The 17,224-nt window shown below is 38.0% G+C and overlaps 1 protein-coding gene across 4 annotated transcripts in view; it reads right to left on the minus strand.

The window, feature by feature from the left end:
- The window catches only part of LOC131041142 (phosphatidylinositol 3-kinase, root isoform), a 160,077-nt gene that overhangs the window by 106,778 nt on the left and 36,075 nt on the right, over positions 1-17,224 (minus strand). For all 4 annotated transcript variants that reach the window (XM_057974121.1, XM_057974122.2, XM_057974123.2 and 1 more), the window contains exon 9: positions 16,172-16,319. In XM_057974121.1, the coding sequence (XP_057830104.1) occupies positions 16,172-16,319 (148 nt within the window). The remainder of the gene's footprint in view (positions 1-16,171; positions 16,320-17,224) is intronic.

Here is a 17,224-nt window from a genome sequence, read left to right on the forward strand (position 1 = left end):
GCCAGCTCTCCCACACGCCTAATAATCCTCTAGGCTCCATAATACCGTCGCTTAAGCTTCTCGGCACCACTCTTCTTGAGAGTGGACTGTCTATATGGCTGCAACATCAAATACACCATGTCACCTACCTCAAATGACGGTTCTACTCTCTTCTGATCTGCGTACTGCTTCTGCTGATTTTGTGCCTTTTTGTAAATTCTCTCGAAGAGCCCTCATAATATCCCGATTCTCCTATAGCATGTCTCCAGCACTAGGCACTCTACTATCGCTCAACAACAAATCAAAAAAGCTAGGCACTTCATACCCATACAATGCCATGAATGGTGTCATCTGAATAGAAAGGTGGTAAGTGGTGTTATAGCAATACTCACAAAGATAAATTCACTTGACCCAACCCTTCTGCTGCACTGCAATGTAATTTCTGAGATATCCCTCCACCCATTTATTCACTATTTTTGTTTGTCCATCTGTCTGCGGGTGGTAGTTGGTGCTCGGAGTGAGCTCGGTCCCATGAAGTCTGAAGAGCTCCTACCAAAAGTGGCTCATAAACCTACTATCTCTATCACTCACTATACCCCGAGGTAAACCATGCAATCTAAATATCTCCCAAAAGAAGAGCTTTGCTACCCGTGTAGCTGAATATGTAGTGGTGATCGGAAAGAAATGAGCATACTTAGTCAAACGGTCAACCACCACATAAATACAGTCCTTACCCTGCACCTTAGGTAAACCTATGATGAAGTCCATGGAAAGGCACTCCCACTTCCCATCAGGAATCAGAAGTGGCTGAAGCAAGCCTACAGGGTACATGTGATCTTGTTTATTCTGCTGGCAAATAGGACACTCTCTGACATATCGAAGAACATCTGATTTCAAACCCTTCCAAGTGAATCTCTTCTGTATTTGTTTGTATGTCCTAAAATAGTTGGGATGACCTACCATAGGTGTATCATGAAAGGTTCTCATCACCAAGTTCTTCACATCCAATCCTGGTGTCAAAAATATCCTCCCCTTGTAAATGATTAAATCATTCACAATGGAGTACCTATCATCATGAATCAACCCCTCAATTAAACCTGAAGCCCAAGAGTCTTTGGCATATTCTGCCACAATCAAATGCCTCCAATCCTCTGAAACCTCTGCCATGGAGCTCAAATGTGGACGGCCAGATAGTGCATCAACAACTACGTCTTGCGTACCTTTGACAAAGGAAATGTCAAAGTCATATGATTGCAGCTTGCTTACCCATTTTTGTTGCCTACCATTAAGATCACGCTGCCCAAGGAAATGTTTCAAGCTATTATGGTTTGTTCTTACAATGAATTTGCTGCATAACAAATACTGCCTGAATTTGGCCAAAGCGTGCATGATGGCCAACATCTCCTTATCATATATGATGAAGCTCCTCTCAGGACCTCTCAGCTTCCTGCTCTCAAAAGCAATCGGATGTTTGACCTACATAAGGACAACTCCAATCCCTTCACCTAAAGCATCACACTGCAACTCAAAGGGTTTACTGAAATCTGGCAAAGCAAGTACTGGGCAGGTGGTCATAATTCGTTTGAACATCTCAAAGCATTCCTGTGCCTTGAGAGTTTAAACAAAAGCTCCCTTCTTAGTCAAATCTGTGAGTGGAGCTGCATGTCGTGAATATCCATTAACAAACCTGCAGTAGAAACCACATAAGCCCAAAAACCCTCTAAGTTGTGTAAGATTCACCGGTGTAGGCCATTCTACAATTGCCTTCACCTTGTTGGGGTCCATACGCACTCCCTTTGCACTGATGATGTGACCTAAATAAAGTAACTCTGTCATACCCAAGTCACACTTGGATTCTTTGGCATATTAAGACTCCTTACCAAGAATACCCAAAACTATATCAAGATGTGCAATATGTCTCGTCCATGTCTTGTTGTACACCAAAATATCATCAAAGAGGACTAGCACAGATTTCCGCAATTGAAAATGAAACACCCTGTTCATTGTAGACTGTTGGTTAGCCCAAATGGCACAACCACGAACTCAAAATGTCCACAATGGCAACGAAATGTTGTCTTCTCAATGTCCTGCTCCCTAACTCGAATCTAGTGATATCCCGACCTTAAGTCAATTTTAGAAAAATATTGTGCACCATGTAGCTCATCAATCAACTCATCAATTCTAGGGATTGGATACCTGTTCTTGATAGTCCTTTTGTTCAACAACTTGTAGACAATGTACATCCACAACGTACCATCCTTCTTCTTGACCAAAACTACGGATGAAGCGAAGGGTGACTTACTAGGTCGGATATGTCCCATAGCTAGTAGCTCATTAATGGTTTTTTCTATCTCATCCTTTAGCCGCTTAGGATGCCTGTAGGGAGTGACTATCACGGGTTTAGCACCCTCTTCCAATTCAATAATGTGTTCTATCCCCCTATCTGGAGGTCTACCAAGTGGAATCTTGCTGAAGACCTTATCATGCTTGATCCTCAACTCCTGGATGTCAGGTGGATAGATAGGTTTCTGCTGCTCCTCTTGTGTTGTCTTCAAAACACATCCTGTTGCCCACTCAACATGACGCAATAGACGCTCCATCCTCTTGAATGAAATAGTCCTGCAGCTAGTGTCCCTGAGTGCCTTCAACACGTGTCTTTCCATCCCTTTCAAATCTCATTTCCATCTCATGGAGGTTGAGGGTAAATATTCCTATGTCATGCAGCCATGTCATTCCCAAAACCATATCAGTGTCTCCCATGTTTACCACATAAAAATCTGCCTTGAATTCAAAATTATTCAAGCGCATAGGAAGGTCGAGAATCATCTTGTCACACTTGAGAGTGTAACCATCAGCAACCTTCACTCGTATTTCCTCAAAATCCTTAGTGTGTATGCCACACCTTTCCACAAGCCTTGCATCAATAAAATTGTGTGTTGCACCTGTGTCAAGTAGAGTGATGATTTTTTGTCCAACAAGAACACCTCTCATCCTGAAAGAACCCTTACATTGAATGCTAGTGAGGCGAGCCTCTTTAAGCTTCACCTCAGGCTCAACTTCCCCTTCTTGTTCTGACTTTTCTGATTTTGAATCTTCATAATCTGATTGTTGGTCAGAGTCTGATCCTTCATAAAGAGCCCACATAGCCCTATTTGCTTTCCCTTTAAGCCTTAAAGGACAGTCATGATTAGCATCATAAGACCCCTTACAATAGAAACACAATTTCTTCTTTCTCAAGTCATTGAGTGTCTCACGATCAAGTGGGAAAATGGACTTACCCTTTGCCTTGTCATCCTTCTTTGGAAACTTCTTGTTATTACGGTAGGAAGATGACCCTTTTGATGTAAACTTGCTGGTAGGTGCTGCAAATTCCATCCCACGTGCCTTCTTCATAGCTTCTTGTAAAGAGGGAGGATCAAAGGCCTTCAACCAGCCCTTTAGTGGTTCCATTAGCCCTTCAATAAATAATACTAGCAACCTCCTTTCGCTGATATTAGGAACCATGACTGATAATTGTTGGAAATCAACAACATATGCTTCAAGGGAGCCATGTTGCTTAAGTTGTGCTAGCTCACAAAAGCTTACCTCCGGATCTTTCACATCAAATCTTTCAATCAGCTTCTCAGTGAACTCATCATAAGTGGTAATTAGGTTGTGACCAAGAGTGATCAACCCGTGGTACCACCACTCATGAGCAGCTCCTTCCAAATGTAAAGTGGCAAATCTTATTGCATCTTCCTCAAGCATAGGTCTTAATGATAGATAATTATCAAGCTTTTGTACCCAAGACCTAGCTATACATTTGTTGCTTCCATCATAATAGGGCATAGTAATCTTACCAAGTGTCCGTTGTTAATCATTTCTTGGTAGAGTATAATGTTCATTTCTTCCTCCTCCTCTCCTATTCCTTTGATTCATGAATTGATCAAAGGTCCATTGATCCTTCAAATCAGCTAAATGCATTGTACTCCTGGTAAGCTTGCCTTGCTTCATCTCCGAAGGTAGTAGCTGCAACAACTGGAGGTTGTTCTTCCCTTGGTGTAAAAGTAGGGAAAAGTGGCCTAGAGGCTGACCCTCTAGTAGTAGTTTTGTGAACAGACCTGTCTCCTTCAGTATTCCTGATATTTTCATTGTTTCCGCTATACTCAGCTTAATGTCGTTGATGGAAGTTATTGTTGTTGGACTACTGTTCCATTTTCCCCAACAATCGAGACATCATGTCTAACATGGTGTCAAATTTCCTCTCAATTCGTGCATCTTTATCTTCTTCTGCCATGTTCTGAATTGTTTTACCAGCATCTCTTTCCCTTAATGCTGCTGACAATGTATCCACTCCAGGCACTCGTGGATTTTGGTACTGCTGTCTCTGTTATTCCCTGTTGTAGTACCTGACTTCTCTTGCACTCATTCAACAAAATCTGATCACGTGATGGCAGGATGAAAGCTCTGATACCACTTTAATATCCCTTGCCAATACTGATATAAATTTCAGACTACTAGACCCTTGAACAATTTCGTCAAACACTTGGCATAGGACTGATATAATACTTCAGACTTACTTTAGGATGTAATAACTTCAATTGGCAAAGATATTATGGCTTGCAAGCTACTAAATCTACATGACAACCTCCTAGAATGAATATGCAATTGTTTTTGTATTTTCCTGATGCAAATACATGAATTTAATGCAACAATAGCACTTCTACAGCAGACTGGTATTATCACAAACAATTGGCATGCATCTAGAAAAATGAAGTAACAACATAAGAATTATATGCAACCTTATTCCTCCTTATTATTCAATACCATGGACTGATTACAAGAAGTCTAAACAATAACCAATACTCTTGGCTTCAAGTGAATATGACTCTGAATTTCTGAGTACTAATGGCAGCCATAACTCATGAATACAATCTGAAAATTCAATGGAAACTAAATGCCAAGAACCTGAAATGAAGCACCTTGGAGTGCTGATGAAGAAGTAAGCAATATCCAAACTCTTTATGCTCCCTTTGTGCCAAATTGACCTCTTTTACAAAATCGCCCGTCTGATATAAAAATCTGATAACAATTATGTATCAGCACGAAGGTCTTCTTCAAACCCCTAAGAGTGATCGCTGTCCTCTCCCAAGTGTAGCACTGTCATCAATTGTCAAGTTCAATGCTCGAATGGGAAGATATGAGCAAAATCGTGGGTGTAGGAGGTATGGTTCGATCTGCTTTTAGACTGGAATATCAGCTGCAACTTCATTTCAATTCTCCTCCAAAACCCTCTAACATGAATCACCTTATGTCCTCAATAAAATCGATGCACATATATGCCAAATAAAAGGGCTGAAGTCACCACAACCCAATAGCTGAAGACTCAACAAAATTGTACACCATGAACTGGTATACAAACTCCAATTAGCACAATATGAAGAACTGAATGTTTCTCACTCTCAAGGCAGCCCTTCGGAGGATCTTTCACCTCCTCAATTATGCAGATCGAAGGGAGGTATCATTCCCTAAGACCAAATCTGCGGACAACCCTTGGCTCCACAACCACAATATGAGAGAAGATAGCAAATAACCGATGATTAACCATGAATTACCCTCCTCTATTTATTATTTTCATAACCCATCATAAGATTCCTTCTAGAAGATTTGGGTAGGTACACTTTATTATTATTTTATTACACATGTTATTTTAATTGTACTTTTAAAATATTATTTCAATATTATTAAAGTGCACACGTCTCATGATACGTGTTATCCCCTTATTTCACCAAAGAACCATGTAGAAATAAAATGCAAAGCCACAAATTTCCGCCAAGTCGACCCCCGAATCAACTCCTTGGCCTACGAGAGTCAATTATAGGCCAACCTCATGAATGTCCACGTGCTAAGGAGAAGGGGGCATTACAGTGGGTATTTATGTTTAAGATGATGAATAATAAATTAGCATGTTAATGTTAATTTATTAAATAGGTGTTAATAATATAAAAATGTAGGTTCCCATTCATGGGTATTCCTTTTCAACTCTTTGACTCTACAAACAAATCAATAATTAAATGAATCCCTCCCTCACCAAAAAAGTGGAAAATGAATTTTGATGGTGTGTCCCAAAGGAACTTGGGTCTCTTAAGTGTAGGATCTCTCATTCGAGACTCAAGTAGTACTATAATAGAAGTTGCCTCAAAAAAACCTATCCTAGGGGCAAACAATGAGGTAGGGGCAGAAGCTCTTCTCTTGTTCTCCCGAGCTTATAGCTGCCCAGAACTTGTCCTTTAAATGAGGTGATCATCGAGGGCAACTCATTGGTTATTATCCAGTGTTTCAAGAAGAGGCATTCACTGAATTGGAAAATTTGAAATATCTTAAAAGGAAATATTATCTCTCCTTGATTCCCTTGAGGAATGTTTTATCTCCCATTGTTACTAGAAGGGTAACAAGATGGTGGATTTTCTTTCAAATTGTGGCATTGATTAATTGAAAGTAATTATTTTCAGCAATCAAATGACAAGGTGGCGAGGTTTGGTTCATATGTGGCAATATGAGAGTGAGGCAAGCCTTGCTCAACTTTAATGATCAAGCATAAAGTATTTTGATACTATGGTTGTCACCATTATTTTACAACAAATTGCCAAGTTTCATTTCATTTGCAAGTTCACATTCTTCTATTAACTTTGCAATGCGTTGTCTCTTAATTTCCATTTAGCAGAAATGAGGACAGTGATGTTGGCCTCAACTATTCAACAGAAGGCCTTTATAGGAACAATTTATTCAGCTAGACTCATAAAGGTTTTCTTCTTCCTAGAGGAAAATGTCAGAGAGACCATTGAGGAAATTCTCAATTGAGATTTTTTAGAGGGCACTACACTTCACATAGTTAATTCAGAGATATCCTCATGTTCATAGGGGATAAAGTTATGACAAAAGCTTTAGGTACATTATATCTAGGAAAATTTTGGGAAAGGCTTGTTGCAAGTAGTGAATAAATCCAATCCAAACAAGATTCAATCAATACCTTGCACTACTAATGAATTTCACAATTTGGCCTCAGTTCAGAGTATTAGGTATATAGAAGTCTTCCATCCAACATTTTCTTCATGATGGTTGTTGGCTAGAAGGGTATCATCCATCTATGGAAGTGGTGGATCTCACTCAACCAAATAAATCTTCTCCATTGTAGGAAAGGTTCAATATATCAAAGGCAAAAAGGCTATAAAATTTCTCACTCAATGAGCTACATAGTTTTTCTTGAAAATGGTGGTTCATTCAATCCTGAAGCGGGAAGCCCATATCTCCATGGTCTAGTCTTTTGGTGATGAAGATCATATCCATATGTTAATTTTGCCTCTCTTTCTTGTATAAGTTGACAATGGTCCATAGTCCATGAAGTTTACTCCTATGCAGTTGGGCTATAGGCATATGTAATCTCAAACAACATCCTTAATGTCTACAAAATAATATGTAATAGTCATGTGCATAGTTGCTTAATGATAGTGATGATGTCAATTGTAAGTTGGTGGTATCAAGGAAGCTTTGGTTCTATCAATGTCTTTTTTTTTTTCAATTTTGGTCTCTTAAATAGCATATGTATCTATTTCTCAAACATAATATAACAAGAGAGGGCACTGACCCTCACTTCATTGATCAAAATTTAAAAAGGATATAAATAATGCAGTTGGTTATTAATTAGGAGTTGTTAGAAGAGTGGTTATAAAACTGGTTATAGGATATATATATTTAATTAGGTCTGCCTCTCCATCCCCCACCCCTGCAATTTTGAGTTTGGCATTTCACTTATTTGTAGCTTGAAAATATCTCTTTATAGGTCAAAATAAACTCCTAAAACATGGTATGGCAATATTGATCTTTTTTTAGTGGATATTGATTTCTTGTTGCCTCTCTGACCCTAATCTTTATATTAATCACTTTTAACAAGATCCTCGGAACCAAAAAAGAAGTTTATGAGCGATTTTAAACTGACAGAGTTAAATGCTAGACTATTTTCTTGAAATCTAAGTCTTGCAAATAAATGATGGTGTATTTCTTTCACAATCTAAGTATTTTCTTGATTAAGTACAAAGTTTCCATATGGAAGATTCCAAACCTATTCCTACCCTGCTTTGAATCTTGAATCAAGTTGACTTCTCATTGTACCTCTGTAAAGGTTCATTTCACTTTATAATAGGCAGATTCTCAGCCATCCCATCTATTTGACTTATAGCAGACCAAATCTCACCCTTGTCATTCTTTCTCAATAGTTGCAAGATCCAAGGAACAATCATTGAAAAATAGAAAAGTCGTACATCAAGGCACTTATTAGCTTAGGGTTCAACACATTTGTAGAGATTAAATTGGTTAGGTAGACAAATTTTGATTGGGTTCAAGATCATGATGATCACCAATCTAGTTTTGATGATTGCTTTCTCCTTGGTTTTGTGTCTAATGGCTTGGTCAAGCAAGAATCACTTTACAATTGCTTTGTTCCATTGAAACCAAGTACGACAGTTGCTGCTGGCCCACAACACAAAGTGGATCCAAATTTTATGAGATGATCTTGGGTTCTATGTTGGTTTTAATTAGGTAGACGAGCGGATTCCAATTGCCTAAGGCAACATCGGAATCCACCCTTTAGGGCTGGACCCTTTTCCTCACACGCCACTCTCTAGGGCTGGGCCCTTTTCCCACACGACATCATCAAATAGGGTTGGGCCCCTTCACACAAGCCACCCCCAAATAGGCCCAGCCTCCTAAAAGGACACGCTACACCCTTGGCACCAAAATTACCTTATTCAAAGGCAAACTTAATTAAGAATGATATGGGTATAAATAAAGATGTAAAGTGAAACATTAGTCACTTGCAAAATACATATCATTTGTGAAATTCAGTTTGCTATTAGCTAATGCGAAATACATCAGAAAGGTGTGAATTATCTCCAGTGAACTGCGAACTTTGTAGCTCCTCCTTCATCATCATCTCTGCTGCTGAAAGTGCGATTTCCATTCAAGTAGAGGTGTTGGGCTGCATATAATCTCCGAACTGTAGCAGACCTGTGTATATTGAAAGATCAGATCTGATTGTTGAAGTGCAGACCTGGACAGCAGACTATATATTGAGAGATCGGATCTGATTGTTGAAGTGCAGACTTGGACAGCAAACTACAGACCTATTGGAGACAACCTAAGAAGCAGCTTGTGTGCTGACTTATTTGCTAAGTGAGCTACTTCATCAAAGCCCTAAGAGATAAGTTGTAATCAGAAAATTTTGCTTAATTCATAATCAGATCTAAGGATCTTTCTGGCTGGGTTTTTCCTCCTAGGAGGTTTTCCTAGGGTACTTGTGTGTTGTGAGTTCATTTTGTTTATTTCTCTACTTATGCTTAATTCTGGAAATCCTAACAGCATTCAACATTAATCTAAAATTTAGATAGATTTCTATTTTCTGAACATTGTATTAATCTGGAAGTCCAAAATTAACATGGTATCAGAGCTATAGGCTAGATCAACTTTCAGATTTCAGAATTTAGTACTCTTTTATTTCCAGATTGTTGTCTCATTTACAGGTCAGGTCAATGGGGCTGAAAGTTGACGATAGGCTTGATGGAAATCTCAACTTTGCTGCATGGAAGGTTCGCATCATGGTTGCCCTTGAGGAAGAAGATCTTCTTCACTTCATAGAAGAGAAAGAGCTAACTGAACCTACAGATGCAGCTGGGCTAAAGCAATTCAAAAGGAATGTTGTCAAGGCCAGAAAGCTCCTTATTGATTCAATTAAAGACCACCTAGTCACCTCCATTGCCTCATTCACTACTGCAAGAGAAATATTCAATCACCTACAAAGTACTTATGAAATTAACAATCTCAGTAAGGCAATTACTTTAAGGTAGCAATTACTTAATGTCAAGATGTCAAAAGAAGATTCTGTTATGTTTTATTTTATGAGAATTTAAGAACTAAAGAATCAGCTAGGTACAATTGGAAATAAGATGGAAGACAAGGATCTTGTTATGATTGCCCTAAATGGTCTACCACACTCATGGGAGTCCTTTATTCAAACCATAAGTGGAAGAACTAAGTTACCTACACTTGATAGTCTTAAGAATGATTGCATTCAAGAAGAGTCACGTCTTATCACAAGAGGACAACTCAAAAGTCCTCAAGTAGATGATCAACACATGCTCACAGCCCAATGCAAGAAAGGTGGTAATTGGAAGAAGTATTATCCCAAGAGGAATAGAGATTTCAGACCACCTAGTTCTCAGCATTCTTGGAATAAGTCAAGAGATATCTCTCATGTTCGATGTTTCAGATGTGACAAATTTGGTCACTATGCTAAAGAATGTCAGAATGATCCTACGCAAAGAGAAGCCAATCTAAATGAAGTCTCTAAACAAAATGATGACTTCTTATTCATCGCTGCCCTATCAAGTAGCATACCCACAAACAGTAACACATGGTTGATTGACAGTGGTGCATCCAGACACATCACAGGCTACCGTGATCACCTTTCAGACTTAGTAGAAAAGGATACCAGTCTACATGTGGTAATTGGTGACGATGCTCGATATTCGATAAGAGGTTTTGGCACTACTTACTTAAATTTGGACTCTGGTATTTCACTTCACCTAGTGATATCTTATTTGTTCCCGGAATTAAAAGAAACCTAATTTCCATTTCTGCTCTAGAAGATAAAGGTTATCAAATTGCATTTTCTGAGGGTAAAGTACTTGCTTGGTCTAAAAAATCTAGTTTTAAATCTGCTTGTGTAATTGGAAATAGATATGATAGTTTATATAAGCTTTCTGCTAACCCTATTCAAGACCTCATCAATGAGGCTCCCGAATCCTGTGAGCTATGGCATAGAAGACTTGAACACCTACACTATCAAGCACTCCCCTCACTTGGAAAGTTGGTCAAAGGTATGCCTAAACTCAGTCAAATTCATGATGATACATGCAAAGGTTGTGCTATAAATGTTAAAAGTCCTTTTCATAAAAGTGAAAATAGAGCTAAAGATAAACTAGAACTTGTTCACTCTAATTTATGTGGTCCTATGTCTATAGCATCTCCTAGTGGATTTCTTTATTATGTAATCTTCATAGATGATTTCTCTAGGAAAACTTGGATCTACTTCTTGAAATCTAAAGAATTTGATGAAGTCTTAAGTAGATTTAAAGAGTTTAAGGCATTGGCTGAAAACACCTCTGGTAAAAGAAATAAATGTTTAAGATCTAACAATGGAGTTGAGTATATCGCTGGTTGCTTTCATGATTGTTGTGTTGAGGCAGGAATTAAGAGGGAGTTCTGTGTTCCATACAATCCGCGGCAAAATGGAGTTGCTGAAAGGAAGAATAGAACAATTGTTGAGGCTGCAAAGGCTATGATTCATGATCAGGATTTGCAGACCTTTCTATGGGCTGAGGCTTCCAGAACAGCAGTATACATTCAGAATAGATGTCTTCACCATGCTCTAAAGAATATGACGCCTGAAGAAGCCTTCACAAGATCCAAACCTAACATCAATCACTTAAGAATTTTTGGAAGTCCTGTATATGTTCATGTGCCCAAGGAAAAGCGAATCAAGTTGGAGCCCTCCGGGAAGAAAGGCATGCTAGTTGGATACAATGAATCCTCCAAGGCCTTTAGGATCTACATTCCAGGTTCAAAGGTATGTTGAGGTAAGTAGGAATGTTACTTTTGAAGAAGATATTGCCTTTAAGAAATCAAAAGGTTCTCTTGTTATTGATGAAGTTAATGACAATCAAGATATGAATGTTGATACTAACCCTGAGATTCAGAGGGAGCTTGTTGAACTGCCACCTCAAGAGCATAATGATCCACCTGAGGCTATGAATCCCACTGATATACCTAGTGACATTGTTGTTAGCAAAAAGAGGCCACTTTGGGTGAAAAACACCATTCAAGAAGCTAAAAGATTTGCAGCTCCCAGTGGCACTTCCCGTGAAACCAAGAGACCGCAAGTATTCTCCAACTACGTTGCATTGATGTGCAATCTCATTGAGTCTGAGCGATGCAATGTTGAATAAGCCTTGAACCATCATGCCTGGAAGCTAGCTGTGGATGAAGAGTATCAGTCAATCATCAAGAATGATGTTTGGGACATTGTGCCTAGACCCAAAGGTAAATTTGTTGTTTCCGCTAAATGGTTATTTAAAATTAAACATAATGTTGATGGTAGTATTGAAAAAGATAAAGCTAGGTTTGTAGCTCGTGGTTATTCTCAAAAGGAAGGCATAGACTATGAAGAAACATTTGCCCCTGTTGCTAGATATACCTCTATTAGAACTATAATAGCTATTGTTGCAGCTAAAGGTTGGAAGCTACATCAAATGGATGTTAAGACTGCCTTCCTTAATGGTGTCATTGAGGAAGAAGTCTATATTGAACAACCTGAGGGTTATGAGATTCAGGATAGAGAAACTCATGTGTGTAGATTGAACAAAGCTCTATATGGCCTCAAACAGGCTCCTCGTGCTTGGTATGAAAGAATTGATAAGTACTTGTTAAGTCTAGGGTTTTGTAAAAATGATGTTGACTCTAACATTTACTTTAAGATATCTAATGATGAAATGCTAATTCTAGTTCTATATGTGGATGATTTATTTCTTACTGGTAAAGTTGAACTTATCATTAGATGTAAGAAAGAATTAGCTTCAGAATTTGAAATGAAGGACTTAGGTCTAATGCATTATTTTCTAGGCCTAGAAGTATGGCAAAGATCTAACGAAATTTTTCTAAGTCAAGGAAAATATACTATTGATATTTTGAAAAGATTTAAAATGATGGATTGTAAACCTATGTCTACCCCTATGGAATCTAACTTAAAGAAATTGAGTGTTTCTGCAGCTAACTCTGATTTTGCAGATCCATCGGAGTACAAGCAATTGATTGGATCATTGATGTATCTAGTTAACACTAGACCAGACATAACACTTCAATATCCACAGATACTTGCGAGGCACAGTTGGTTATGGGCTGAAGTATCCACTTAACACTTCAATAACATTGGAAGGTTATTCAGATGCAGATTGGGCTGGAAGTGTCAAAGACAGAAAAAGCACTTCTGGTATTTGTTTCAGCTTAGGATCCGCAATGATCTCTTGGGCTTGCAGAAAACAATCCTCTGTTGCACTAAGTACTACTGAAGCGGAGTATATTGCAGCAAGTGTTGCTTCTAGAGAAGCAGTGTGGCTTCGTAAGCTTCTTGCTGGGTTGTTTGGACAACCTTGGGCACCAACAGTTATACATTGTGATAATCAGAATTGTATCAAGATGTTTGTCAATCCAGTGTTTCATGACAGGTCAAAACATGTGGAAACTCATTATCACTTCATTCAAGATATGGTGCAAAGAGGTGCTATTCAACTGAAGTATGCCAGCACTGATGATCAGACTGCAGATATCCTCACCAAGCCTCTATCCAAGGTGAAGTTTGTGTACTTCAGAAACAGGCTTGGGATTTCAGAAAATGAGACCTTGGTTGAGAGGGAGTCTCATCTCCAATGATGCATTGTGTTGCATCAACCACCCTCTGCGAGCAATGTAAGGTGGTAGTCTTCTCAGGGAGAAGAATAATTATTACCATCCTCTGTGGGCAATGTAAGATGGTAGAAAAGATCCTCACCACCCTTTGCGGGCAAAGTAAGGTGGCTTCAGTCTCTGCTTGTGTGCAAGATGAAAAGATCTTTTGTTATGTAATTCCAAATCTTTGCTTGTGTGCAAGATGGAAGACCTCTGATTATGTAATTCCATTATATGCTTGTGTGCAAGATGGAAGTCTACTATGTTCTGATTATGTAATCCATTCTTTGCTTGTGTGCAAGATGGAAGATAGCAATTTTCTGATTATATTTTCTTCTCCCTAATTAAGAGGGAGTGTTGGTTTTAATTAGGGAAAAGAGCGGATTCCAATTGCCTAAGGCAACATTGGAATCCGCCCTTTAGGGCTGGACCCTTTTCCTCACACGCCACTCTTTAGGGCTGGGCCCTTTTCCCACACGCCATCATCAAATAGGGCTGGGGCCCTTCTCACACGCCACCCTCAAATAGGCCCAGCCTCCTAAAAGGACACGCTACACCCTTGGCGCCAAAATTACCTTATTCAAAGGCCGACTTAATTAAGAATGATATGGGTATAAATAAAGATGTAAAGTGAAACATTAGTCACTTGCAAAATACATATCATTTGTGAAATTCAGTCTGCTATTAGCTAATGCAAAATACATCAGAAAGGTGCGAATTATCTCCAGTCAACTGCGAACTTTGTAGCTCCTCCTCCATCATCATCTCTGCTGCTGAAAGTGCGATTTCCATTCAAGTAGAGGTGTTGGCCCTGCATGTAATCTCAGAACTGTAGCAGACCTGTATATATTGAAAGATCAGATCTGATTGTTGAAGTGCAGACCTGGACAGCAGACTATATATTGAGAGATCAGATCTGATTGTTGAAGTGCAGACCTGGACAGCAGACTACAGACCTATTGGAGACAACCTAAGAAGCAGCTTGTGTGCTGACTTATTTGCTAAGTGAACTGCTTCATCAAAACCCTAAGAGATAAGTTGTAATCAGAAAATTTTGCTTAATTTATAATCAGATCCGAGGATCTTTCTGGCTGGGTTTTTCCTCCTAGGAGGTTTTCCCAGGGTACTTGTGTGTTGTGAGTTCATTTTGTTTATTTCTCTACTTATGCTTAATTCTGGAAATCCTAACAGCATTCAACATTAATCTAAAATTTGGATAGATTTCTATTTTCTGAACATTGTATTAATCTGAAAGTCTAAAATTAACATTCTGAACACAATAACTAACAATATTCTACAATCATAGTCATATTGATATCAGATTTCTCACATCCTAGTATATCATGTCAAAACCAAACATATTGAGGTCTACAAGATTTCTATGTCAATATATTAAAGATAACATCATTGACCTTGAAAATTGCCATACAAATGATCAAAAGATTAAGATCTTCATCAAGCCTGTGACAAAGGCCAAGAATATTAAATGTGTACTCACCTAAACTGAAAGAAGTTATCATTAACAAAGGATCAAATGGTTGACATATTCACCAAGCCTTTGACAAAGACCGAGTATAATAGATTGTGTATTCTACTTGGGATGAAGGAGGTTTCCATTAACACAAAGGATCAAATGGTTGACATCTTCATCAAGCATTTGATGAAGACAAATTATATTAGATTGTGCAATCTACTAGGACTGGAGGAAGTTGTCATTAAGGATAGATGATTTCGGGTGCCTCCCTTCTTGTGACCCACCATGTAATTTTAAGGGCATGTTTTAGTAAAATAAATACTTCCTTGGTAAACCATCTACTTGTCAATGTGGGACCTCATTGGCTTCTAGATTGTGTGATTCATACCTCTTAAAAATTAAAACTCATCCTCATGTTGATGGATCGCACCCATGGTGACACCAACAAAGATAATTATCCTATACTTTTCACTAATTGTCATTAGACAATAGCAATATCTCCTTTAACTTGTTTATATGATAGAAAATTAATTCTACTTCTCTTGTCTTCAAGTTATTTCATTGATTCTTAATGTTCAAAACTCTGGCAGAGTTTGCTGTCTCATGCAATGCCCACAACTCCATCCAACCTTTCCAATATCATCTTCATATTGCAAATCTAGAACAATATCATCACATAAGTTAATAAGATAGTACTCATCAATGCTTTCTGATTTTGTCATATTACCTACTATATCAATATGTTATGTTTATCCTCATCATGTGACTAGCAGTCAAAATCCCTTTACTCCTATTAAAACCCTTAAATTTCTCTCATGTCTCCATAATTTTCCATCTAATATCCAAGGAGGAATGTTGCTAACATGTTTTGCATGTCTAGAACTCAAAGGTGAGAGATAAATGCCTAAAATGTCTTCCAAGTGACTATGAAACCTTGCAAAAAAATAACAAATGCATGAATGTAAAGAAGAATGAATAGAAAAATGAGAGAAGATGTACAAAGATGAAATTGTTTCCTTGCAAAAAATAAAAGAATAATAAATCCAAATGCTGAAATCTAATTTAGACTAAATTAGTTTTGGGAATTAGAATCTATACTACTGCAATAATAATAAGTATAGCATAATCTATTTTCATTGTATTTTTAATAACTCTAAACTTAAATTTAAAAAGAAAAACTCAAACCTGAGCATCACTCCATTCAACACAGCGAAGAAACTTTGTCAAAGCCCTTTTATCAGACACCAAATAATACCGAAATTTCCAAAGAAGTTGCCGTTCATCTCCATTTAATGTACATGTAGGAGGGTGCTTCAATATCTTCGATATTTTCCTAGATATTATCAAAGTACTCATAAGATAACAAAGAAGGTGTTTCAGATATGCATACAAACAAAAATAGCTTCTGAAAGAGTAAAAATATCTGTTTATCTCTCATCTCTCTTATTGGTCTATTTTCCATTTGTTGATTTATAGAGAATAATAGATTGTTTTAGATAAACGCTATGATTCAATAAACCACAAAACAGCAAGCAAGCATTCAAAGAAATAAAAAATCCTCTTTATGGCAGGATCAAACGATTTACAGTCAATGCTAAAACAGTTGCAGTGGGGAAAACAATCAGAAATAAACGATTACACCTAATATCACAGAAGATTGTACCTTTCACAAAGAGATGGCCTTGGTATTACTGGCATCAAAGAGGGGCAGTTAATCCACACAGTAAACAGTCTAAGCTATAAATGTCAATGCCTAATGGAAAGTCTGGTCAGATACAGGATCATTACAGCCTTACACACAGCAGCTACAAAAAAGGCTTCCTTATCCATTGTGTGTGTTTAAGGAAAAAAACACTCAAGATAAATGGCTAGGCATTTCTCAAAAGAGAGAAAATGGAAAATTATTTGAGCAACAGCATTGGGAAAAATAAGGCCCAAGTGACACTTGAGATGTAGCTACAAGATCCATTTGGACATTTGCCTCACCTAGAGATCAACTAGGCAACAAAAAAGGCAAGCTATACAGCTTGCTGTAATTACTTCTCTGTGGGTAAAACAGAAATCTACATTTCTGTGAGATTGCTCTCCGTTACAGCTAATCAAATTTGACTCTTCTAGTCTTGACTTGACTTGATTATATTATGGCTTGAATACAGATTTATAAAACATTTCTTACTATTTGCAAGTAGTTGGTAACATAGAGAAGCTTACTTTCCTCACCAATTTTAATAAAGGATC

Source organism: Cryptomeria japonica, chromosome 5, assembly GCF_030272615.1.
Source record: "Cryptomeria japonica chromosome 5, Sugi_1.0, whole genome shotgun sequence".
NCBI lineage: Eukaryota > Viridiplantae > Streptophyta > Pinopsida > Cupressales > Cupressaceae > Cryptomeria > Cryptomeria japonica.